Genomic DNA, 25,127 nt, shown 5'->3' on the forward strand with positions numbered 1-25,127 from the left:
TAACAGCAGTCACGTGACACCGCGACTGCCTAAACCGCGTTGTCGGTGTCAGCGTCGGCCTTTGTTTGACAGAAGGTGAATTAGACTTTTGGAAAGTCGCCTGTCTCAATCCTCACAATGCTTCGACCTGAGGACTCGAACTGCAACACCCCATCCCCAAACCATGGCGTGCGGATCGGGTACCACTGACATCTCGGGTGATTGCACTACGGATTCTGATTCGGAACCTGGCTCTGCTCCCGCCACCTCTAGCAATCTAGCCCGGTTAGAAAAGCGAAAGGTTCACGACAGAATAACCGATCAGGTCGACTGGACGGACGATGAAGATGATGTTACATTTGAGGCCTTCCAGAGGCGAAAAAGTCAAAAGTTAAAGGCCTCGCGCAACACCAAGGGTAAGGGCTTGGCTGCAACTACCACAGCGCGCAAAGATCGAGGAAGGGATGAAGTACCGGGCAAAGGTGCCAGGTCCCCAGAGTTGGATGGCTCTCTGCCTGAGCAGTCCTTGCCGCAGTATCTACAGTCACGGAGACGAAGCTTCGATCAGGGTTATGAGGCCCTCAAGGAAGCTGGTTTGCGACTGCCGCCCGACTACAGTGACCTACAGTTTTCTGGAGATGAAGAGGTGGGAAAATTAGAAGAGAAGCCTCAGTTTGACCCGCGGAGTGGCGTGCAGCCGTGTCGGGACTATAAAGATATCCGGATCAAAGGGACACTAGGAGTTATTCCCGCGTCGATCGCGCAGTATTTGCGTGACTACCAGATCGAAGGAATAGAGTTTCTCCATGAGCTCTTTGTTTACCAAAGGGGGGCATACTCGGCGATGATATGGGATTAGGAAAGACGGTTCAAGTCGCCGCATTCCTTACTGCCGCCTATGGAAAAACTGCCGACGAAAGGGATGCCGGGAGAATGCGCAAGTTTCGCCGGGCGACTGAACGATGGTATCCTCGTACCCTGATTATTTGCCCTGGCTCTTTGACTCAAAACTGGAAGAACGAGTTGAATCGCTGGGGTTGGTGGAACACTGACCTCTACCACGGCGCCGCCAAAGAAGATGTTCTTGACAGCGCTCGAGCTGGCAGGATAGAAATTCTGATCACGACTTACACGACTTACAAAAACAACCGCGACCAGGTGAATTCGGTGCCCTGGGACGTGGTGGTGGCCGACGAGTGTCACTCTATCAAAGACGTCAAGGCCGAGGTAACTCGTGCAATGAACGAGGTCAACGCACTGTGTCGCATCGGCTTGACGGGCACTGCAATACAAAATAGATACGAAGAGCTTTGGACTCTCCTGAACTGGACGAATCCTGGCGTCTTGGGCACCCTGGCGGAATGGAAACAGACCATATGCAAGCCCCTCACTATTGGGCAATCCCACGATGCGACGAAACAACAGTTAAGCACTGCTAGAAAGACTGCTAAAATGCTCAAGGAGAATCTTCTGCCTCGATTCTTTCTGCGGCGTATGAAAAGTCTAATCGCCAATCAACTGCCGAAAAAGAGCGATAAGGTTGTTTTCTGTCCACTATCCGAAGTTCAGCGGCAAGCCTACGAAAACCTCGTGACCAGTCCACTGGTTCAATTCGTGAAGGCGGCTCACGAAGCCTGCGAGTGCGGCTCGGGCAGCAAACGTGGATTTTGTTGCCACATGGTGAATGACGACGGGGACACTTGGAAACAATTGGTCTTTCCTATCGTCATGTCCTTACAAAAGCTATCTAATCATCTTACTCTGTTGATCCCCCAACATACCGAGGCAAGCGCTAAGCAGACGCGTGACCTCAAGTACCTTCAAGCTGCGGTGCCTGACGATTGGCGCAGTATGTACAACAACCGCGATTCACTCCTTAGTTTGTCGGACCCAGAGTTCTGTGGTAAATGGGTGGTGCTAAAGAAGCTGTTGCGGTTTTGGCATGGAAGTGGCAACAAAGTGCTGGTCTTCTCTCACAGCGTTAGGTTGCTTCGGATCCTCCAGCATTTATTCGGCAATACGAGCTACAGCGTCAGTTACCTTGACGGCTCCCTAAGTTACGAGGAACGCCAGCAAACGGTTGATGATTTTAACTCGGATCCGAACCAATTCGTGTTTCTTATATCGACCAAAGCTGGAGGCGTTGGCCTCAACATCACTTCGGCCAATAAAGTTGTCATAATGGATCCCCACTGGAACCCGGCATATGATCTACAAGCCCAGGATCGGGCATATCGAATCGGGCAAGTCCGAGACGTGGATGTATACCGACTGGTCTCTGCGGGCACCATTGAAGAAATTACATATGCTCGGCAGATATACAAGCAACAACAGGCAAACATTGGTTACAATGCATCAAATGAACGGCGCTACTTCAAAGGCGTTCAGCAAGATAAAGACCGTAAGGGTGAGATCTTTGGTCTCAGCAATTTGCTCGCTTTCCATGGCGATCAGATCGTACTACGAGAGATTGTCAACAAAACCAACATAGCCGAGGCAAAGGCTGGTGTCAATCTGGTGGATATTGACATGGAAAAAGCAATTGAGGATGACGATACCCAGGGCATCAAACAGGAGGACGGTGGCGACGATGGCAACGGGGGTTTGAGCCAATTGGCTGCCATGCTAACGAAGGATGAACAGGCTAGGCGCCCCGAATCCAAGATAGGGGCGAGTGCCAAACGAAAAAGTGATGCAATCCAAGCTATTCTCGCATCAGCTGGCGTGGAATATACACACGAGAACTCGGAGGTTGTAGGTTCATCAAAAATCGAGGATCGACTCTCTCGACAGGCACAATTAGGGGGCAATCAAGACGCAGGTCCCATTGGACGTGCTGTCTTTGATAGTGAGCATGGGGGTCTTGGCACGACATCGACCATTTTTCGCTATAACCCCCTGAGAACATCATGCAGCGACAGTTCTGCACGATGGCGAAAACGTTTGGCTTCCCCAATGCCACGGAATTCGCCCTAGCTGTAGAGAGTATGACACAAGAAGAGCGCCGCAATTGCTTGGACACCTTTTACAAGCAACGCCTTGACCACCTCCAACGACCTGGTAATACGAAATCCGGGGATGACGACCCAGCCAATGGTTTTATGGAGGAGGTGAAGGCTAGAATGAAGGAAAACAAGACTGCGAGGCAAGCTGGCCAGGGATCCTTGCTGGGCAATGGTCCTGGTAACGGCGCTCAAGTCAAGAAGACAACGTCTCCGCCAAAGGTCGCAGCTAGAGCCTTGCCAAGGACGTCCATTTGGCCTTTGGACGACGATGATACGGACGAGTTATGATGTATAAGTAGGTGTGATGATACCCACAGCTCAGGCGATAGCGTAGCGGATGGGCAACAGAAAGAAGCCGCCCTTTGAAGTACCTAAACGCCCAATCCAATATTTAGTACGTAATTGTGTTATAGTCCTGAATTGGCCGATATTTGTAGGTACGCAAGAGGCTGGTTTGATTAATTTCTGCGCTCAACAGCGTTGCGGTGGCACGCGTCGTAGTCGTCCAGTTACACTACACCCAGTGTAATTGCCCAATTATCAAGAACCCAGCAATAGGCAATAATGTCTTACGTGATGTTGCGAGGCAAGCTGTTACAGACGGCCTGGCGTAACCAAGTGGTACGGCGTTGGTAATAGCAGTTTCCTTTGCTAACCTTTATTTTCTGTGGGTTGTCGCTTGGGCTTTCCATCTTGGACATTCTCACGCCATCTTGTTACATCTGTGTCAGTGAAATCTATGTCCCTCAAATTGCCGTTGGTTCTATTTTGAAGCTTGTCTGTCCGGCCCTGCCTTCCACCTGTCTTACTTACCGGCAAGCAGCAAACTGGGCAGCATTCCGCCGTCAACCACTCACACCGGCACTTGAGACAATCCCGTCACTGACTACATCTTAGCCAACCTCATCTTTGTATTTACTTTCTTTAGTTTGTCCGCTCAACAGCCTGCTTGCGACTTTCTACTGCCACTCGCCGGCTCTCACACGAAGCCAGCCTCCTAAGCTCGCCTTGCGGTTCTTTGAATAGACGCCTTATATGCTGGTGATTCCCTCGTCATTGACCGGTAGAATAGATACCTCTTGAATCGCTGCGTCATCCATCATATCCCTCAAAAGATCAGCCAAGGAATCACCCGCGATGAAGCTGTCAACACTTCTAGCCCTTCCGGCGAGCGTGTCCGCAACGATCCGCCCGCAGCAGGCTTCGTCGCGCTGCTGCTTCAATGTGACCAAGAACGGTACAGTCGGAGGGGTCCTGCGGGAAACACAGACCGGCGACCTCGTGTTTGGAGGAACCTCCCCCAAGGTGACACTTTGCCTTGACGAATCTGCTGGTACCATCTCTGATTCACATGGAAATATATGTTCCATCGAAGAGCCTGGGCATCAATTCAAGTGTCATTCCAATGGGTTTACACTCTCAAAATTCGAATTGGAGCGTGGTTTGGCTACCTTGAACGAGTTGCTTACCTACAACGGTGGAAACGCTGCCTTTGTCGCCTGTTCGGTAGGACATAGGAGCGATGGCCGGTATAGTGTTTACTCCTCGTCGAAGGTGACAACCTCGGACTGCATGGAAGTGGCTTTACTTGCAAAAGACCAGACTTCCGGGTGTTTTGCCCCAAAGAATCAACCAGTATCGGCACCGGCTGTCCTGGTAACGACTACGAGGACGACGATTCTCGGTGCAACTGACCCCCAGGTAACGGCACAAACTGCGGCAACTAACACAGTGCCTGCCAATTCGACCGCGTCAACTTCTACACCACCGAGCCTTACCAATACCGCGATTTCTGCTATCTCGAGAACAAATCTGGCGGCCTCAAGCACACCCAACCCATCTATGGTCGCCTCTGCTTCATGCGTGGTGGCGGATTCGGCTCCATCGATTGCCCCCATCCAGATTGGATTTCCCACAATGGACGGTGTATCTGATACGTCAGCCAATGCATCAATTACACCCACAAACAGTACCATGTTCCAATACAGGATACCCAATTCTTTCGTTCATGGCGCTGGGAAACTGTGTGCTTTGCAGTTTCGTTTGCCATTCTGCAGTATGTTGCCCTCGGGCTACCCATGCTTCAGCTTCAGCGGCTCGGAGCAAGAGCTACTATCAAACTCTGGTATGGTCTTCTCCCTGGTGGATGGGGTTGGGGATATCTCCTGGAACAACTCGGCACTCCAGCAAGTCTACCCAGGGACAACGCCGATTTTTGGTACATTTGATTGCAACGCCTTGCCAGCCAAATATGGCGGAGACCGGAAAATTAGCTGGCTAGCTAGCAGCGTGAACCAATTCTCACTCTCATTTCTGCAGGCTGGAGTAGGATCAGGCTCTCAGTACGATGATGGAGTTGGGGCATGGATCGTTGCATGTTCGTGAGAACCAGGGCAAACGCTTACCCCAAATCAACTGGCACACATAGCATGTGCGACAAGTTTGGTCAGTGTACGCGATTTGGTTGGTTTTTTTGCTTTTTTGTTGGTTTTTTTGGAGAAACTACAAAAGTCGTTCTTCTGCATGATTGCAAGGGCACGCGTTTGGCGGTGCGTAACGATGTAATGGTAATGAAGGGAATAATGATGGCGGGCAGTTCCACGTTCATGTACTTAGTATGAAAGCGTTATACAGACCTTGCGACCTTGATAGATCCAAACTATAAGGACCCGGTTCGAATATGGGCAAGAGGATCGGCAGGCCACTTCGGTCATGCTTTTTTATACGTATATGTCCGCCTGACCATCCGCTTCCATACTACTAACGCATACCCAGTAACAAGGCGTATGTACATATAGAGCTCCAGTCTACAACATCTTTTGTACGTATCACTTCAATGGATACGTGTTTTTAAATATGCAAGATGGATCCAATCATTTCGGGCGGAAGTTATGAGAATGATGCTCAACTACAGCTCGGCTGCATCACCAGCGCTTCCGCCCCGTCGCCAGACTGATGATCGTGATCGGGGCATCGGCGTACACCCACGCCAACAACAGCAGGTACGTGGCCAGGATGCGCGGCGTCGAGAACAGGCCCGACGCCCGCTGCAGCGCGAAGCCCGCAACCACGATGACAGCGCGGGCGACGTAGCCCGGCTGCGTGCCGACGGCGGCGGTGCGGTGGCCGAAGATGACGGCGCCCACCGAGCTCGTCTCGAACCCGACCTCCTCGGCCAGGCCGAACAGGGCGTAGGCGGCCAGGTAGAGGCCCAGGTATGCGGCGACAAGGCGGCGCGCCACGATGGGCTTCTTGATGGTGCCGCCCCGCCGCAGTCCTCGGTAGCGGCGACGGCAGCAGAAACAGCAGCAGCAGTAGCAGCGAATGTTGATGCTGGGGTAGAGCAGGGTCACGAGGGACGCGCACAGGGTCATGAGGGCCAGGCGAGGCAGCTGAGGTACGAGTTGCCGCGGGACGGGGCAGGTGGAGAGGAATGTGCCGAGGATGCCGGCGAGAAAGACGGCCATGAGGTTGGATAGTGGCAACAGTCTTCTTTTCCTTCTGGACCCTCTTTCGATGCTGCCGCCCGACGGCGATTCCCGCGACGAGGGGCCGTTGTGGGAATTATCCCCTTGGCCCCCACCGCCGCCGCCGAGAAGGGCAGCAGTCTCGGCCTCCACTAGGACTGTATACGGAGGAGGGGGTCGTCCTCATGGATGACGATGGCTTCGGATGGGGCTGGTGGCGGTGGTGCATGATGCGGTGCTCTCGATGCCATGGCTGGCTCGGTGGCACATTTTTTGGGGTCAAAGGCTTTCAAGGAAGACGAAAGGGAATCGAGATAATGACTGGATCCCGCAAGACGATATACTTGTAAACCTAGGTATTCTTCTTCCTTTCTTGTCTCCTCTTTTCCTTTTCGGAGTGAGGGACGCGCATGGCAGTCTGGCGGTCTTGGTTAAGCGCTCTTTCGACTTTGAGACGGAGACGGACGGCTCGAAAGCTTGGCAATCGATCCCCGCTTTTCTTCAGCAGTCCAGTTACCAGTTGCCAGTTGCCAGTTGCCAGTTGCCTCTTAATGTATTAATTAATGTACGGTACACGGATGGGAACTGCTACTCGTTCTTGCCCCCAAGCTGTGCACATCGACTACATCTTGGAGCTCGGTATGCCAGGCGACGGCGATAGCACATCTGAGCCGAATATGATCTTTTGGTTGCATCTTAATCTTGCCCTCAAGTCTCTGGGCTCGGATGAGCCGGTTGCTTCCTTGAATCCCTTCTTGCGCAAGTATCGCAGGCACATCTCCTGGGTCCTCTGGTCCGCATACGCGTCGGCTTCCACACAGAATAGACCCGCCTGAAGCATCTCAGCAATCGCCCACAATACGTCTCTTGCCTCGCTGAGAAGGTCCGCTTGGACTGTTGCCTCGACCATCTGCCTCAGAGCCCCCCATTTCGAGACTATCATGTCTTCCCCTCTTGCTGCCTGTTTGATCAGTCCGTCTATCGCCGTCATGCTGGCTCTCCCGGACTTGGGGTGCTTCAAAGCCCGAACAAGATCGGTGCTCAGGACGTCGGTTGTCCCCTCCCAGATGTTGAGGACGCATGCATCACGGAAGAGCCGAGCGATGTTGAGATACTCTGTTTCCGAGTTCTCGAGGTATCCAACACCACCCAGGCTCTCCATACATGCATGGAGCAGCGGAATGCATTGTTTCGTGCAGTAAGCCTTCAAAACTGGTGTCAAAACTCGAAGCAGAGGGGCAACAGATTCTTTCTGAGGAGTGATTCGCGCGGTTGCAATCGGATGCGGGTCTTGAGCCTGGCCTGCATGCTCCTCGAGTCCCAGGACGTATGAGCTGTAAAAGGTCAATAACATCATGCCGTGGTACTCTATCGTCATATCGCTCAGGGTTTGTAAGTGCAGAGAGTTATCGAGAAGCCTGGCGCGGGCTCCATTGCCTGCACCCACCTCTCGGACCTTTGTAAAGGCGCGCACGATGGCCAAGCCTCGGCCCAAGAAGCCCATGGCGCTGATTGTAGTTCGAAGTCGGGTGATGGTAAGAACTGCGGATATGGTTTGTATGCCCCGTCCTTCTTCCCCTACCAGCCATCCTCGCATGCCATCAAGTACAAGTTCTGCCGAAGGGAGAGGCTTAGTTCCCATTTCGTTCTTTAGTCGTGAGATGGCCACACCATTGAGCTCGGTTGATCCTTTGCGCCCCGACGCGGTCCTTTGCAGCGTTGGGTTGAAGCGCCGTAGTGGTGCATAGAATGCGCTCAGGCCTTTCGGGGTTTTGGCGAGCAGGATAGTCATATTGCTGTCCGCCGCGCTCGCGAACCATTTGAATCCAGATATACTCCAGGGGCCAAGCGGGATTCCTTCAGGAGGATCGCACAGCGCCTCGCTCTCCGGTAGAGGCGAATATGTGGCAATCGTCTCTGTCTTGGAGACGTCGCTACCCCCTGTTCTTTCCGTCATCCACTGCCCACTCGTCCATCCTCGCTCGGGATCGCGGGAAATGAGATGCTCAAATGCATTCTGAAATACCATCCGTTCAGCAGGCAAAAGTCGATCACTGGTGAGCTGCAGCTGCAGCAGTCTGGCGGCTCCGTCCTGCATCGCCATGGGACATGATGTCATGGCGCCTGACGCTTCCCAGAGAAGACATCGCATGTACTGGACCACTCTGGTGTACTGGCCAAGCCCATGCTCGTACCCCTGAGCCGCAAAACTAAGAGTTATCAGCAAACACGCCCGGAGATGCGCTGCAATTCGGTCAAACTACCCCTTAGTGAAGCCCATATCCTGGAGGGTCTTCCAGCCTTCAGATAGCACAAGTTGGGGGCTTACAGGTTGCCCGAAGGCATTCTTCCCGCTTCCTAGTACGTAGGGTAGATTTCTCTCTGCATCAGTTACACAGTCAAAGACATGAGGTTGAAGGACGTCTTCGCTTAACTGCTCGATCTCACAGCTGACCTGCTCGAGTATGGTCGGAGGCAGGAAGACTGACCATGTGGTCAATAATCATGGACGTTGAAGCCGATCTCTTGCATACAATAGGGAGGGAGCAAGGAACTTACGACTGAGCATTCGTTGGCAAGTCGAGTCGTCTTGGAACTGGTTTCTCAAGACAGGCAAAGTTTGGAAGAACCCGCTGTCAGCACTAGAAGCCTCCATGATGCATGCTTCGATGTAATTTCGGGTGTTTGTCAAGAACTCAAGACGGCAAAGACCTCAGCATCTGAGCCGGGAGGGGGCGTTCCCGCTCAAATGTACACCCAATAGCTGTCTCTTCCAGGTACACTTCACTTCGGATGCGCCCATCATCACCCCTCAAGCTAAGCAGAGCCATCATACTGTCTGCTTCACCGACCAAAGCCGGCGTTAGATGGTCATCTGAAGAGAGTAACCGCGGGCACTAACGTAGCCCACCGAGTGGGAGCGGAAATCGTTCCGCTAAGCATACGATGCACATGCACAGGCGATCACATCATGTCCTCCACGATTGCCGAAATGTGGACGTCCACTTCGGTACCGGTGGCAGAGGGGATTCTTGGACTACGTGACTTGATTGGCGGGGTAATACGTCTACACCCCGCCCTCCATCAACATGCCGCTGTCAACACCACCAACAGAGGCCTTATTCAGATTCAAATCGATTAGCCCGGAATCAACCAAGCCAGCACCTCTCTCGCAGATCAGCCGTAAGAGCAAATGGAGCACACGCTCGCCGCGACCAGAAATCCAAGTCCGGGGGTGACCAGTCATCCATAGACCCCAGCATGTTCGTTGGGGAGGTTGCATTCAGTGCTCTTACCATCTCTTCGGAAGCTCAACCCCCGAATATATTCTCCGTGCCAGCAACCACACCACCTTCATGCTAAGCTATTTGGGTCATGGCCTGACTATGGTTTGCGTCTCGGGCGCAAGAAACCAAGCTCGACGCATATCTCTTTGATACTTCAACAAGAGAGCCTGTTCCCCTAGCCATGACATTATTTCGCCCACGATGGGAGGGAAGAGGATGGCAGTCAGCAAGAAGCAATCCGCGCGCCTTCGCAATGTAGCCGTTGTCAGCCTCGTGCTGCTGGTCTTCTACGGTTTCCTTCTACACTCGGACCAGGACTTGGGCTCATCACGACCAAAGACGACGGCCGAGTTCGACGATTCCCCCGCGACCAGCTACGGCAACCATGCGAGAAAGCAAGCGTCGCGGCAGAAGCTGTCGTCAGAGGAGCTGAACAATCGCTTCATGACCTCGAAGCAGTGCGCCACTACCTTCCCTGGACTTACCAAGGAGATCGACGACGTGGTAGCCAAGGGCCCCTTCACATTGACCAAGACAGGCGATCTGGGGCCGCTCATCGCGAGAGTCAAAGATGGAAAGGTATGTTGCCTAGCTTCTTTAGAATGCACCGGAATAGAACGGGTAGATATCGGGCATGTTTGCTTGAGTGTCAATATTAGTGATTCTATACTGTGATTCTGTCGTTTATGGGGGGTTGATCGCATCCAAGAGGCACAGAAACCCGCCCAGTCTCACGAAATAGCCGTGTTTCCTTATAACGCGTATATACTGACACCGAGAAAAACATACACACAGCTCTTCATCCTGCAATCCCCCAGGCGTACTGACCTCTCCGAGGACATGCTGCAGCACCGATCGGCCAGCCTACACCAGGTCGCTGCCGCGCTACTGACCTCGCCGAACCCCGCCGAAGTCCCCGACACCATCTTCGCGCTCAATCATCGCGACGACCCGGCCGAGGCGACCTTCTCGTACTCGCGGCCGGCGGACCCATCGCTCAACCATGCTACTCGGGGCTTTTTCCCAATCCCGCACTTCAGCTTCTGGTCGTGGCCGCTCCCGTTCATCGGGTCCTTGCCGCGGGCAGCATCGGCGATCCGGGACATCGAAGATGGCAAACACGCGTTAGCTTGGCGCGACAAGGACCCCCGCGCCGTCTGGAGGGGAACCGCGCACTTCAACAATGTACGCGCAGGCCGGATGCGGCAGGAGCTCTTGCTGACGGGCGCGGGCAAGCCCTGGTCTGATATCGCGGCGCTGCAGTGGACCGACGGCGGTGCCAACGCGAGCAACGCGCTGCCCATCGAGGAGTTTTGTCGGTACCGCTATGTCGTGCACACCGAAGGCATCACCTACTCGGGCCGGTTCCAGTTCCACCAGCTGTGCGCCTCCGTTATACTGACGCCCCCATTGGCCTGGATGCAGCACCTGACGCACCTGGTACGGCCCGTGTTCAGTTACGACCTGCCTTCATTGGCGTTGACAGACGACAATACCCCGCCCTCTTCGGCAGATTCCCCAGCAAGATTATTGACAACCACAATCGAGCGTACCCTCCGACCTCCCAAGACCTATAGCAACGGCGTCCATGAGAAGCTCTCTCTGGCACTATACCCGGCGCCCTGGGTGCGACAGGCGTGGCCGCGCAGCTACCTGAGCCATGACGAACAAGGCCCTAACATGGTCTTTGTGGCACCCGACTGGAGCGACCTCGAGAGCGTCGTGGCCTGGCTCGAAGCCCACCCGCGTGTCGCCGAGGGCATCGCGCGGCGGCAGCGCAACCTGTTCGACGGCCGGGGCTATTTCAGCCCCGCGGCCGAGACGTGCTACTGGCGCGCCGCGCTGCGGGGGTGGAGCCGGGCGGCGCAGTACAATGACCAGCCCGGGGGCGAGTTTGCGGCCTTGGGGGACGGCGTGCCGTGGGAGGAGTTCAGCCTCAAGGAGATTCATCGATGATCGGTAGTTGCGTGTTCTATGGAGATGGCGAGGAAGAAGTATGAGAATCTCAAGATAGCAATTCCTAGGTACTGGCCTGAGAAGTAACTTGCTGGTTTCGCCCATCTCTTCCTGCGGGTATGAATATACCCGTGATGCTGTCGCAGAAGAGCGCATAATCTCGTCCACCAGAAAAAGATGTCGAATACGAGTCAATTGCACGCGGGACTAGATTGATGAACGTAAAGGCAGGCCAGAAGATGCCATTCCTTATATGCGAAAATTATTATTGTACATTGTGTCTTTCTACATACAGCCTTACCCGTGCTGCATTCTCATGGAAGCTTTCACCCTGTCCTGGAGCTCAGACTAGCGAACGCGTCAGGGCTGTGACGGCCATTATTCCAGGCCATTTCCATGCCAAAGTTCATCGAGTCTCTGCTCCTGCCACCGCCGTTGCCGGGCATGGGATTCTGAGGAGCAGCGCCATACGAAGGGGCTGACGGCGCAGCCCCCATCGAGCCATTGAGGAAAGGGTTATTATGACCGGGTAATGGCGTAGATGTACTTCTCTGGGGTTGCTGCGCCTGCTGCTGGGGTGTGGATTGGGGGCCTGCTGCTGGAGCTGCAGTAGCACTTTGAGGGGCCTGTTCTTGCGGTTGCTGAGTAGGCGTAGGCGCTAGAGATGGGTAGTTGTAGAGGGCCATGATAGAAGCCTTGTCGTGCCATGAAGTCTGAGCTCGAGGCATTGGTTGCTGCTGCTGCTGGGGCTGTTGTGTTTGGTAGAACATCTGATCAAACCCTTGTGGTTGCTGTTGTGCCTGAGGCTGGAATTGTTGCTGCTGCTGCTGCTGTTGCGGCTGCGCATACGACATCTGTTGTACAGGCTGGTTCATGGCCAGGAAGGGGTTGTTTCCATATAAAGACTGCGGGGAGGCGTAGAAATTCTGCTGAGTCTGCTCAGGGATCTGCCCCAAGGTCGGAGATGTAAGTCTAGTGGGCGACCGCGCAAAGGGGTTGTTTCCATAAGCCCCCTGGTTCTGCACATTCGATGTATTTAAAGACAAGTTCTGTGGCGGCTGAGGCCCCGGTGCTTGCAAGAAAGGATTATGGTTGTTTTGGGCTTGCTGAGCTGGCTGCGGGTAGGTTTGACTGTTGTTGAAGGGCGCAGGTGCGAAGTTTTGGTTCTGGGGCACCGGAGGTGTCATGGACTGCTGCTGGTATAGAGGTTGCTGAACTGTCTGCGATCCTGGGATGCCTCCTGTATGGTGCGGGAACAGCTGTTGTGGTTGTTGAGTAGGCGCTAACGTGAGGTTTTGCAGAGATTGGTTCAGTGTGAACTCGGCCTGTTGCGCAGGCATCCCAAAGGGGTTGGTCGAAAGGAAGGGGTTCCTGTTCGGAAGCGTGCCCGTTGATTGCGACGACTGAGGTTGGGCCGGAGGCATATCCCATGGGTTGTTGGATGCGGGACTGGCCGCTGGGCTTAGCCTCGACATGCCGGACGACGTTGGTGTCCTCGGCGGCGGCCCCAGTGAGTGCGATGTCTGTGGAGGGAAAGATTCCTGGCGCGGTGTAGCAAGCGAAGGCGAGATGCCACCTCCTTCACCCAACCGTACCAAAGCCTCGATGGTCTTTTCCAAATTGCCGTTGACCCCCTTTAGAACCATGGCATTGCGCTTGTCATCAGCAAAGCCCATCTCCCGTAGCTGAGATAGCTTTTGAGCCGTATCGTCTGTGGTGTCGTGCTGGACACTTGCACCGAACACCTTGGACGGTTTGTTCCGTAGATCGGCCGGCGGCGAACGAGGGGTGTGTTGACCTTCCAACGATTTCTTACTGGACCGGAATATCGAGCCTGGTTTGAAGAATTTGCTCCCCGTCTTGGGAGGCAAAGGCGGAGGTGTCCCTTCGTCTGATACCACGCTGCGACTCCTCCCTGTCCTTCCAGCATTGCCGGTTGCTGAGGGAACCTGTGCGTACTTGGACCGGATGAATCGCTCCATGGCAGAATCGGCTTCGTCGGCGTCAATCGGCACTGGGGGCTTCTTGTTCTGGGGGTTATAGATTTTGTTGGATACCACGTTCCCGACTTTCTTCATGTTCTGCGCGAAGCTGTCAGCTCCCTCGCACCTATGGGCTTCAATGTTTGCAAGTTATGAGCAAAAGTGTATGCACGTACATCGACCTGGTCATTTGTCCATCCGTCCATGCTCAAGGACTTTACCTTGGAGATATGCGTTCCGAGTTTGCGATGGATGGAGGCGCATCGCATACAGAGGAAGATGCCCAACTAAAATCGAGATCCATGTTAGCACAGTTCGGTAGCTACACGTCCTCGAGTCGTTGGACTGCGGTGTTGGTGGTATGCACATACACTCCATGAGGCCCAACCTAGAGCACACAAAAATAGAAAAAGTCAGTCCCTGTTAAGACCAAGTTGGCCCGGATATACAGAACACACCTGGGTTTCCGGAGCCGCAGTCGGCACACAGCTTGTTCCCGGGCACGCTTTGCATCAGGTCCTGCAGTGCCTTCTCGTTGCGCGCCTGTTGGCGCTTGCTTATCAGCGAAGCCATGTTTGCGCGTGTACAAGCCTCTTGACAACTCTGATGGCCTTCAGCGGCGTTGGTATATAAAGTCTGGAATGGCGACCCGTCTCTTATCGCTCGACCCCCAGCTTCGACACGAGGCGATCGATTCGACGGACTCGACAAAGAGGTCTCGGTGTTTGGCGTATGTGGTTTAGGATGGGATCCCCCGATGGGGCGCTCTATATGTTGTCGGAGGGAAAGGACGAGGTCGGCCCAACGCAAATGCAACGCTGAGGCGTGAGCGGCACCAACGTGGTAGGGCAGTAAGCAGCCGGGGCCAATTTACATCTGCGAGTTGCGATTGCAGCCAGTGGAAATCTTCCCAGAATCAAGCTTATATGACTGCCGTCGCACAGCAGCAAGGAATCGCGACCTGGTCACACGTGGTTCTCAGGAGATCGAGTATTGTCGGAGGACAAGGACTGTGCGTCAATCGGGTTGGTCGATCGAAAGTCGCGCCAAAAACGGAAGGTCGCGCGCGCGTGTGTGTGTGTGTGCGCGCGCAGCCAGTTAATCTAGGCCTCTAGAAGCGAACAGGCATATGGATGTAAGGGAGGGAGAAATACATAAGGCAGGCACAGTAGCCTGTAAACAAAATGCACAAACGAGAGAGGGCGGCCCGTGGCAGGAGAAGGAGGAGGAGGAGGCAGGAAGTGCAGGGAGACGGTAGACGGTGGACAAGCAGTCAAGGTCAAGACATGAAGCAAGAAAATGTAACCCAGAGGGATCCCGAGTTGAGCCAAATCAAATCACATAGAAACATGGCCCAATACAGGGATGGGGGGAGAGTGTTTTAGTGGTATTCGATCCGAGTTTCCATGCATCCCAACCCCTAACCTAACCTTCGCAGCGGACACACAGAGAGAGAGAGAGAGCGAGAGAACAGGCAGGCCAGGCCAGCAAGCATCCAGGCAGATGATAGGCGAATGGGGGTGTCGGCGTGCAGGATGGTGAGGAGAAAATCACTCCCGCTTTGGCGAGAAAGGGGAAATTTCCACTTTATTCTTGCCTGGAGTACGGAGTAAGTCAAGTCCAATCCATAGTTCCCATAGCTACGTGATTAGTGACGCGCCAATATCTATTTCGATTCATTTCGACTGACGCTGCCCAGAATCGCATCCCGGTCAGGCCATGTTTTTCCTCTTTGCTGTTTTCCCTCTTTTTGCCCTCCTGCCGATTGTATTCGAGGCCAATTGGGGCCGAGGCTTGCCCGGGAAAATGGTTCAATTTCGTTTAATCCTCTTCGAAGGTTAGATGCGTCCAATCTTCTTCCTGCCTCTTAAAATGGCCAAACCAACACAACGGCTTGCCAAGCCGGCCGCCGGAGGCTCAGCTTGCTTCAGCCGCTCTGCGCCGTCGCATGCGCAAAGCTACGCTTGTGTCGGACTGGTTTTTTTTTGGTTTTTTTCTTTTTTTTTTTTTTTTTTTTTTTGCCCTCTCTTCCCTTTTTCTTTGCTACCAGCCGGATTAATGCCTCTCTGATTCGTACGTAAGGACTTGACGGCAAACAGGCCGGCATGGACATGTTGCAAGCCACCAATAAGCCTTCGCAGAAGAGGAAGGAACCCTTGTGGTATATAAAGATAAAAATAAAGCTTGACCCGCTCCAACGGTTTGCGTTCCTTTTTGACTTGCCACCTCCCGCCAGGCGTGCCTCTTCGAATAAATATATTTGTCAGATAGACTCTTGTGCCCGGACCTCACCGGGCTTCCTTGTATCCGACTTTCTCTACGTGTAGCCTGTAGCCTGTAGCAATATCGCGAAGGACGCATGGAAACTCTTGGCATCACTCGATGATCATACAATTGATCCATTTAGACGGCTTTTGGACCCAGACCTAATCCGAGCGGCGTTCCTGTATGCCCGGCCATCGGTGCCGGGTGCCCTCCATGATGCATCCGGGTAGGCAAATGGATAAAAGAAGAACAAATGTGGGAAAAGGGTATCTAGGTTATGCAACAATCCAGACGCTACTCCTTTTCAGCTGATTGAGGATCATAGTCTCATGTCCTTTGCGAAACCCGATCCGTCGTCTGTTGCATATCTTCTTTTCCTCGAAATCCGAACCTGGGTATCGCAAATGTATAGATAGATATGTACCCCTAAACGCCTGTCGCGGAGCCTGTAAAGAGTCGCGGTGCATCCAGTAGAGCTGATCCCCATCGCCGAGAAACGCCGTAATATGAACCAGCAGTGTTTGTTGTTTTGCGTTGTTCAGCAGTCCACCATTGCTGTATCCTCCTCTGTAGTAACACCCGCAGGCTGGCCCACCTCGTCAGGGTACGGTTTCCGGCCGAGGACGATGAAGAACTTCTGGTAAGCGTGTACACTCGTATCGGAGATCGCTTTTCGTACATCGAGTAGTAGCATCTGCCGCACAAGTTAGCCAGTGTCGGAAAATGGGATGAGAAAACCCTGTTGTCGAGCATCTTATGCTGACGTACCTCCATTTGGTTTCTGCTAAGGTGTCTTATCCGTCCCAACGGGCCATACGTGACGGCCTGGATGCCGTGCAGGCAGTTTGCTTCCCACATCTTTCCCAGCTCTTTCCACCGCAGCTCACGCGGCCAACCATTGATGGGCACCTTAAACACGTACTCGGTTATATCCACAAACCCGACTTCTTCGCAGGCTTTCCTCCACTTGTCGCCGCTGTTCAGTGGTCGGCCCTCGGAGGCTGTGGCGTCCTCGATATCTTCGAAGTGTAGTTTGAGTGGGTTGTCATCAGCCATGGTGTCATCGTCGCAGAGGATGGACGAAAGGAGATCCTGAGCTTCGAACCACCCTCCAGGCTCGAGCTGGTCAAACGACTTCTGCACCACATCGACCTTTAAATCCTCCCAGCATCCCAGTGTCATGCGGGTGTGGATGTAATCGAAACGGTCTTCTTGCCTATACCAATGCCACTCGTCGCGCCTATTGTAGGTTAGTAACACACCCGGCAAGTCTTGGGAATGGGGCGACTGTATGGCTGCGAGAGGGGGGGCAAGAAAGAGGGGAGGTCTAGTGAGTTCTCATGGACCTCTACTTTCGACGGTCGCCGGCACCCAGCGAGCAGCTCCAGCTCACAAAAGGCTCCAGGCAGTGGCTCAACTTACGTATCCTCCACGTAGAATTCTACATTCGGGGGCACATCTGTTGGTTGAATGGCCGATAAATCGGTGCCAAGCACTTTAGCTGTCGGGTACTCGAAACCCAACTCTATCGCCCAAATCCCCGTGCCGGTGCCAATGTCAAGAATTCTGCGCGGCGGGTGCTCCTGCGAGAACGGGGCGAAGTAGAGCCTGCCACCCATAAGATGCTGAAGAATGACGTGTTCAAACTGCTGTCGGTCCTGCTCATCTGTATCGTTCGGGTACAAATAGGCTGCGATGTAACCGTGTCAGTGGTTCTAGTGTCTGAGTCGGCAAGCCAATATGGACCAGAGACCTACAGCCGTCCTTGTATGCGTGGTAGGTCCTTCCATTCTCGACTCGATAATTCACCACGCTGCTAGTAACCGATTCCCAATCGCTGCCCAATAGTTCGTAAGCCACGGTCAAGCTCGGTGATTGATCCAGGTACTTACTTATCGCGGACGACGGGGATGGACTATGGTGCCAGTGAAGTCAGCTTGGTCATCCGTGTAAATGTAACTGGTGAAGAATATCGCGTTCTTACATCCGCTTCTATAAAGACCGACTTCCCCGTCCCTTCATCAAGATTCTGCTGGAAGCTAAATTGATAATTTTTCAAGTTGGCGGCCCTTTCTCCTTCACTCAATCCAGCCATTTGCTCTTCCATGCCAAACTGAGGAGCTGGTTGGCTGGCACCATCGTCGGTGTCCTCTGCCGGCAGGCTGCTACCGGACGCCATGGCTGCTCGGGAAATAGAAGGTCTTCGATGTGCGTTTGGGCTGCCGTACCCAGATATTCTGAATCCGGTAGAGTTAATACAATCTGAATGAAGACCAGCCATGGCCGCACCCATACGACCAAGGAAGAACCGACTCGGAGGTTTTGAGTTTCATGGGACTTACGGTTCAAGTAACGGGTTGAACAGTTTTCGAAATCAACCCACACACACTTAGTAACTCATTAGATTGCCGGATGCTACTTTGGATTGGGGTGGTTGCCTGATAGACCCGTGGCAAAGGTTGTCCTTGTATAGCGCCGGCAAGGCAGATAGAGACCCAAACCCTCGGGATTTCTACTGCCAGGGGGTCCAATGTAGACGGGGTTTGTATATGTTGCCGATTGAGATGTGAACAGCCGTCGTTTATCGACTGCCGTACAATGAGGCGGGTTAGGATTCCGAATAGCTCAGAAGCTAAGATAGTAGATACATAGTGCATACGATGCTAGCTCTCGGTCTCGAGCCTAGAGACGAACTGCTTGTTATTTGTTAGTCAGGGAACCCGTCACATCCAAAAGAGGCAATTTTGGTGGCGGCTTGCATGCGGCTGGCAGAGAAGATAGGCCGCAGGAAGATAACGGGCGGGATCTAGAGAGAATATAGTGCCCTCTCGTCGAGGCTTGAGATCTGGGTCTTCAACGACGAAAGGAGGGAAAATCCGAAAAGGGAGGAAGGAGAGGCGCGGGTGTTGGAGAGTGGCCTAGGGTTCAAGAGCCTGTGTGCATTAGCCGCAAAGCATAATGGCGTCCGTATCTACTGGCGGGAGTGAGGGAGCGAGTGAGGGAGGGAGTGAGTGGTGGCTCACCTAGCAAGCAGTAGGGAATATTCTGCGGCCTGCTCCGAGGTACTGCTACATGTTTCCACGGCATCAAGGGTGAGTTTAGTAGTAGCTGGTGCCTCCTTGGCTCACGAGGGACGAGGGAGGGATTGGACAACGGCGAGTGGACAGCAACGGGACCGGGACAAGCCTCGACTCCACACTCTTAACCAATATCTCGGGCCCCGAGCCTCTGGGAGTGTGAGTTGGGATTCTGTGCACTTTGCGCGTTTCAACAAAGCCCATTTTGTGTTCTCGGCTCGCCAGCCGGGCTGCCAGCATGATGGCAGAGTAGCAGCAGCAGCAGCAGCAGCAGCATAAACCCATCCAAGGACCGAGGACCAAGGACCAAGGGCCAAGGATGTCGCACGCTGGCAGGTTAAGGCCGAAAAGCCCAAGGCCACTGCCCTGCAATTTGGCCCTGGCCTGGAGACAACCTCCGCAGAGGATACAGCGGGTCGACGGGGCTCGTTGGAAAGCCTACTAATACTTTCTTTCCTCCGTAGCTTCATCGGAAACTGTACTCCAAGCAGGGGCCATCCTTGTCGGCACTGGATCCCAGCCAGGTTCGAAAAAAAAACACAGGTCTACCAGCACTCTACCACTTGGCCTATATAGGCAACGCATACATGCGTCTTATATAACTCGGACCCCATTCGAGAGGCCGAGGGGAGAGGACCTGGCGGCTCGAGCAGCGTCGCGGGTACCTATACTCCGTGCTGGGCACTGGGTTTGATCGGCTCTGCTACTATTTGGCCTTTCTTGCCGGCTTACGTGCTCGACAATGTTGAGCCCCGAGCTGCAGATCGCCTTAGCATTGCCGATAGTCGTTCGATTTTGGGTGGTCCGCCTGCTCGCATGAAGGCATCGTATGGGCGGGATTGGGAACGCCATCCTCGACTGCAATGCGGGACGGTTCACCTGGTCTCTCGTCCGGCCACACACACGTTCCACGTTCCATGAAGTCGGGACTTCTTGCGTAGCCCCGACCAATGCAAGCAAGCCGGTCTAACGAATGGGCATTGAAGTTACACGTATGACTGCATGCAGACGAGGCACATGCAGGCCCGGCCATGGCAGGGGTTTCTCTAACCATCCTTATCTATAGGTGCATAGCCCGGGGTATAGCTTTTCCTTTGCCATGTATTTATAGTGTGCCGAGCATGTCCTATATCTACATCTATATGTAGGCACTGCCATGCCAAATTACCCCGCAGCTCCCCTGGGCCCTGAGGATTTCATTACGCTGTACTAGGCATGCATTGTTCTGCGGCCCTGTTGACGGGCTGCTTTACCAATCTGTAGCACCAGGTAAATAGGGCAATCCAGACGACTCGTACGACAGGCCAACAGCCCCCACAACCACTCCGGGTTCGGTAGTTATTACTTGATTCATCAAGCAGCCCCCGAACGATGTTTGCAGGTACTTTCGCTTTCATGGCCGACGGGAGCGCCCATGCCCGGAAATTTGGATCTGTGACATGATCTCTTGTCTGCTCACCGCCAGAAAGCCAGCTGGCTGGGTGCACAGAACACACGGCGATGCACCTCATCCTAATCTGCCGTTCCGACTGTTGCGCGGCACAGCAGAGGAATCAACCATCTTCCATTCAGATCTACCCTATAAGTGGACATGATACTACGCAGACTCGCCCGAGTTCCTGTCTTGGCCCATCGGTGGATTATACATGCCTTACAGTCACAGTCAGGGGGAATATCCCGAGGATCTGTCAGTCAACGCCACACACACACACTAAGAGGGTCTCGACTGTTGTGCACATGGCCGGATGCGGTAACAGGAAGCCTGTCAAGATCCGAATTGTCGGGTCGGCCGTTGACTTTGCTTTCTTCTTTTTCTTTTTCTTTTCTTCTTCTTCTTCTTCTTCAACAGTCGCACGTCCACGCCCTGGATTGATTGGCTGATGGCCGACGTTTCCGTGTTCCATCCTCCCGTTCTTTTTCTATCTGGTTACGGTATTGTACCTACTACCTGCGGTTCCCAGCAGCATGGTTCTGCTGAAATCAAATCATGCCCCCTCCCCGACGTACGAACTACCGCTAGCTTGGGTAGGGAGGAAGGGGGGCATTACGTGCTGCACGGAATTGAATATACACACGCGCATGTCGATGTTGGCTTCCCTTAAGCCAAACCCTGAAACCGACGACAAAGTTCGCATGAACAAGATGATTTCCTTTCGTCGCTAATAACAAACCTAGCAGGAGCCATGGCCCTCATGCGGAAGTTATCCGCATTTGCGACGCTTTCCTTTCCTCCTGTCTCCCTCTTTCTCTCCTCTCTCCTCTCTCCTCTCTCCTCTCTTCTACGCGCGAGCCTGGCCCCCGCCCTTCAACGTTGTAAATCCACCGACGTGTGGATGCGTACAATTCCAATTACACCAACCATAGGCCCTGCCCCGTAGGCAGCCAGGCCTAATATGGGCAAAGTTGAGAAATCAACAGAAACTTCCGACAACCCCATCCTGTACAAGTAGACTGTAGAAAACTCTGTGCAGGCAATCGTAATTATGTTTTCTGGACTCACTCAAGAGCCTGCGCTTGCCAGCTTGCTGCTCTACTCGCCCATCCAATGGGGTTTCCCCACCCCGGCTTGAGAGCGAGTTCTGAGCAAGTGAACAAGGCAAGGCATATCCGAGGCGGGCGTGTGCGCCGGTTTGAGGACCGCGAGCCAGGCAGCATATGCTCTATGCTTCCTGCGCGTAATTTGCTGGAAAGGAGTAAAGGCAAGTGTAGACGTGACGAGATTCATGCCAACGGACTTGGAGTCACCTGATTTGTTGACGCCTGGAGAATGCATTTGGCAGGGTGCTGATGGGTAAACCATCGGATTGACAACCCGTCCGGTTGATAACCTGAACAATACCAGGGGCCGCCTCGCATTTGGTTGTGGCTAAGCCCTTCTGGCGCAGCGCGTTATCGTCGGCTCGAGTGTCAAGGAGGAACAGTACTCAGCGCCGATGGGTTCGCGGCCGGGATTTGATGCGCTTGTCGGTGTTTGCTGGTAACAGCTAGCTCTTTAATTGACTCACATACACATACACGATGCTCGCATGGCGTTTGAGACACGTCCGTTTCTTCTTACTCTGGCCCGCGCATCACGCACAACGTACCTTGCCACCCAAGAACTTTAGAGGTCCGACTGCTTCTCGCTTGTCAAAGCACTACGTACTGTGCCACCAACCAGCAACCGAGTCGGATCCTACCACCCCCTAAGGATGACGGTACGTGACGAGTTCATGCAGCATACCTACTCGCGCATTCGCGACGCCGTGTCGTCTAATGACAAGAATGCCGCTCCACCCTCGACTCTGCCGCAGCCCTCCCAGCTGGGCCGAGCCCGTGCTTCCCTGCCGAGGTCGGACGATGACCGCGTCGCCTATCTGGGGGCCGGGGCCGCGAGGCGACCGTCGAGCATCTCCTCGGCGACATCGCGCCCGCCCTGAACGGGCAGAACCGCTCCGGCCGCTACTGGGGGTTCGTCACCGGCGCGGTTCTGCCCGTCGCCGAGGTCGCCGACAACATGGTCAGCGCCTTCGACCAAAACGTGCAGGTGCACCTGCCGCACCAGACCATCGCGACCGAGGTCGAGGATGCGGCCCTCAAGATGCTCCTGGACATCCTCCGCCTTGGAACGGCCGAGGAATGGGCCGGGCGCACCTTCACGACGGGGGCCACCGCTAGCAACATCCTGGGCCTGGCGTGTGGGCGGGAGGGCGTCTTGACACACAGATTATCGACCGCCGGGTTCAAGGAGAAGACCGCGAGCGAGCTCGGGATCTTGTCGGCTTGTATGCGGGCCGGCGTCAGGGAGATCCGGGTCTTGACCAGCATGGGGCACAGCTCTCTGTCCAAGGCGGCGTCAATTGTCGGGCTCGGTTCGGCGACGGTCCACGAGCTACCGCACAGCGTCGACGAGCCCTGGCGGCTGGACCTGGACGCCGTGCAAAGGGAGCTCCAGCGGGAGGGAGTCGCCTGCATCATTGCCCTGAGCGCGGGAGAAGTCAACACCGGCAGATCCGCCACCCGGGGGCTCGAGGACATGCGCAGGCTACGGCAGTTGGCAGACCAATATGGCGCATGGATACACGTCGACGGTGGTAAGGAATAAATACCGGCGGTGGCATTCGTTAACCCAGATATCGTCAATTGTTTTTCTAACGCCCGTACTCTTCTAGCATTCGGTATCTTCGCGCGCGCCCTCCCCGATACCGACGAGTTCTCCCGACTGCATCAAACGGCGGCCGGCCTGGAGCTCGCGGACAGCATCACGGTCGACGGCCACAAGCTCCTCAACGTGCCCTACGATTGCGGCCTGTTCTACACGCGCCAGGTCTCGGTCCTGACCAGCGTGTGCCAGAACCCTAACGCGGCGTACTTGAGCTCCTCGGCTTCGGACGGCATCCAAAGCCCCCTGAACGTCGGGCTCGAGAACTCGCGGCGCTTCCGGGCGCTTCCGGCCTACGCCGTGCTTATTAGCGAGGGCCGGGAGGGGTTGGCCCACATGTTCGCCCGGATGGTGCGTCTGGCCCGCGGCATCGCCGCGGTCGTGCGGGACTCGCCTGACTACCTCTTGCTCCCGGATAACCAGGGCGATGAGCACGGCGCGGAGCTGGGGGATACACATATCTGTGTTTTGTTCCGGGCGAAGGAGGACTCCCTGAACGATGTCCTGGTCGAGGCCATCAATGCCACGGGCGCGTGGTACGTCTCCTCGACCAAGTGGAAGGGCCAGAAAGCGGTGCGCGTCGCAGTGGCCAACTGGAGGATCAATGTCACGGAGGATCAAGAGTTAGTCGGTCGGTCTCTTGCAAGCATTGCCCAGGAGCACAAGACCTCCAGAAGCCATGTGTAGTGGCAGAACTGCGAATAGATGTACATAGGCTCGGGTCGCCGAACCGATTCGGCCAGTATATAAATAAGACGTATCTAATGTTAATCGATCGGGTCCCAAGCATACAAATGGAAACACTGAGGTGAATATTGACGACAGCCCTCCACCTCAATGATCTGTTCCCAATATAGGTTGGGCTTCGTTGCATCAGCTTTGTTTCTGTGCAGACAAACAGTATAATTAAGTATTCTTCTTTCCCAGATCTGAGACGACTCGGCTTGAATAGCTCCGAAGAGGGGGTTGCTGGTTATGTAGGCATCCCATCTCGCCTATCGCAATGCTGCGAGGCGTACGGCGCAGCATACTCGGGCTATCTTCTATGCCAGGAAGTCCTGGCAAAGATGGTGCAACTGTATCGTGCTGTGCTGGCGCACTGCCTACAAAACTTGGAGACCTAGCATCCCCTTCAAGCCTCCCGCTTTAATGAGAGAAAACCCACGTCCCGTTCCAACCATGCCAGGGCAGTTTCCAGAACATCGAGTGTTTCCGCTGCCGGGAAATTCCTGTGCTGTAGGAGACTGCCGCCCAAGCATTATGAAAATGCAGGATTCTGCTCGACGCCCTGGGCATATTCTCCCCACATGCCCCCCCGCCAATGCTTTACACGCCGACGAGCACCTGAGCAAACCCGGTCCTTCTCGGTATTTTTGTTCAGCCGAACTTGCGGCTGCCACCGGTCTTCTTGGCCGCATCCTCCTTCTTCTTCTTGCCAGTCTTGTCGCGACCCTTGCCAATCATCTCGAGATGACCAGCGCGCTCGCCCAGCAGCTTCTCGGTGCGGGCGACGAGGCCCGAGGACAATTTCTTCTGGACCCGATCGGCGTTGGTGGCCTTCTTCTTTGTGTGCATGCGCGCGCCCTTGCGGATCTTGCCAGCGTCCGACTTGGTCGCCTTGAAGCTAGGCGCCGCGGCGGTCTTCTTGATGGTGCCTTGGGCCATGGGGGGCCGGTAGGGGTGTTGATATTGTTATTCTTGAACGGGAGACGGCTGTGTTGGTTCGCGGCAGAGTTTTGCCTGTTCTGTTGCAGCAGTGGTGGTGTGGTTGAGAAAGCCTGGACTGAAGTTGAAGTTGGGTGAGAGCAAAAGCAAACGCTGGGGGAAACAAAAAATTCCACCCCACTGCGGAACCGCCCCCGTGCTATTTCTCTAGCGTAAAGTACTTCAATCGAAGTTAGCTAAGCTCGTTGCTTAATACACCAAATGCGCAGTTGAATCTACAAGGTAACGGATGATTGGAATAAG

The 25,127-nt window shown here is 54.4% G+C and overlaps 9 protein-coding genes across 9 annotated transcripts; 4 read left to right on the forward strand and 5 right to left on the reverse strand.

Annotated features, from left to right (window-relative positions):
* Positions 1 to 163: 163 nt before the first annotated feature.
* Positions 164 to 3,272, forward strand: PG998_001321 (uncharacterized protein; the record flags this gene model as incomplete). Its single annotated transcript, XM_066868139.1, has 3 exons — positions 164 to 625; positions 808 to 2,733; positions 2,895 to 3,272. 3 exons carry the CDS (start codon positions 164 to 166, stop codon positions 3,270 to 3,272), a joined length of 2,766 nt encoding a protein of 921 aa, XP_066736554.1.
* An 849-nt stretch (positions 3,273 to 4,121) lies between these two features.
* PG998_001322 (GPI anchored cell wall protein) lies at positions 4,122 to 5,369 on the forward strand (the record flags this gene model as incomplete). The annotated part of the gene is made up of 1 exon (XM_066868140.1): positions 4,122 to 5,369. One exon carries the CDS (start codon positions 4,122 to 4,124, stop codon positions 5,367 to 5,369), a length of 1,248 nt encoding a protein of 415 aa, XP_066736555.1.
* A 539-nt stretch (positions 5,370 to 5,908) lies between these two features.
* PG998_001323 (uncharacterized protein) lies at positions 5,909 to 6,451 on the reverse strand (the record flags this gene model as incomplete). Its single annotated transcript, XM_066868141.1, has 1 exon — positions 5,909 to 6,451. The coding sequence occupies one exon, from the start codon at positions 6,449 to 6,451 to the stop codon at positions 5,909 to 5,911; it is 543 nt and encodes a 180-aa protein (XP_066736556.1).
* A 622-nt stretch (positions 6,452 to 7,073) lies between these two features.
* Positions 7,074 to 9,107, reverse strand: PG998_001324 (uncharacterized protein; the record flags this gene model as incomplete). The annotated part of the gene is made up of 3 exons (XM_066868142.1): positions 7,074 to 8,661; positions 8,716 to 8,935; positions 9,011 to 9,107. The coding sequence occupies 3 exons, from the start codon at positions 9,105 to 9,107 to the stop codon at positions 7,074 to 7,076; spliced, it is 1,905 nt and encodes a 634-aa protein (XP_066736557.1).
* An 832-nt stretch (positions 9,108 to 9,939) lies between these two features.
* On the forward strand, positions 9,940 to 11,694 carry PG998_001325 (uncharacterized protein; the record flags this gene model as incomplete). Its single annotated transcript, XM_066868143.1, has 2 exons — positions 9,940 to 10,317; positions 10,534 to 11,694. The coding sequence occupies 2 exons, from the start codon at positions 9,940 to 9,942 to the stop codon at positions 11,692 to 11,694; spliced, it is 1,539 nt and encodes a 512-aa protein (XP_066736558.1).
* A 326-nt stretch (positions 11,695 to 12,020) lies between these two features.
* On the reverse strand, positions 12,021 to 14,249 carry PG998_001326 (uncharacterized protein; the record flags this gene model as incomplete). Its single annotated transcript, XM_066868144.1, has 4 exons — positions 12,021 to 13,775; positions 13,853 to 13,963; positions 14,048 to 14,064; positions 14,135 to 14,249. 4 exons carry the CDS (start codon positions 14,247 to 14,249, stop codon positions 12,021 to 12,023), a joined length of 1,998 nt encoding a protein of 665 aa, XP_066736559.1.
* A 2,230-nt stretch (positions 14,250 to 16,479) lies between these two features.
* On the reverse strand, positions 16,480 to 18,120 carry PG998_001327 (uncharacterized protein; the record flags this gene model as incomplete). The annotated part of the gene is made up of 6 exons (XM_066868145.1): positions 16,480 to 16,635; positions 16,710 to 17,181; positions 17,364 to 17,631; positions 17,699 to 17,808; positions 17,834 to 17,856; positions 17,926 to 18,120. The coding sequence occupies 6 exons, from the start codon at positions 18,118 to 18,120 to the stop codon at positions 16,480 to 16,482; spliced, it is 1,224 nt and encodes a 407-aa protein (XP_066736560.1).
* A 4,089-nt stretch (positions 18,121 to 22,209) lies between these two features.
* On the forward strand, positions 22,210 to 23,846 carry PG998_001328 (pyridoxal phosphate-dependent transferase; the record flags this gene model as incomplete). Its single annotated transcript, XM_066868146.1, has 3 exons — positions 22,210 to 22,365; positions 22,395 to 23,091; positions 23,170 to 23,846. The coding sequence occupies 3 exons, from the start codon at positions 22,210 to 22,212 to the stop codon at positions 23,844 to 23,846; spliced, it is 1,530 nt and encodes a 509-aa protein (XP_066736561.1).
* A 690-nt stretch (positions 23,847 to 24,536) lies between these two features.
* PG998_001329 (uncharacterized protein) lies at positions 24,537 to 24,824 on the reverse strand (the record flags this gene model as incomplete). The annotated part of the gene is made up of 1 exon (XM_066868147.1): positions 24,537 to 24,824. The coding sequence occupies one exon, from the start codon at positions 24,822 to 24,824 to the stop codon at positions 24,537 to 24,539; it is 288 nt and encodes a 95-aa protein (XP_066736562.1).
* Between the last annotated feature and the right edge of the window lie 303 nt (positions 24,825 to 25,127).

The sequence above is a fragment of the Apiospora kogelbergensis genome, assembly GCF_038363985.1.
Source record: "Apiospora kogelbergensis strain CBS 113332 chromosome Unknown utg000001l_segment0_segment0, whole genome shotgun sequence".
Taxonomy (NCBI): Eukaryota; Fungi; Ascomycota; class Sordariomycetes; order Amphisphaeriales; family Apiosporaceae; genus Apiospora; species Apiospora kogelbergensis.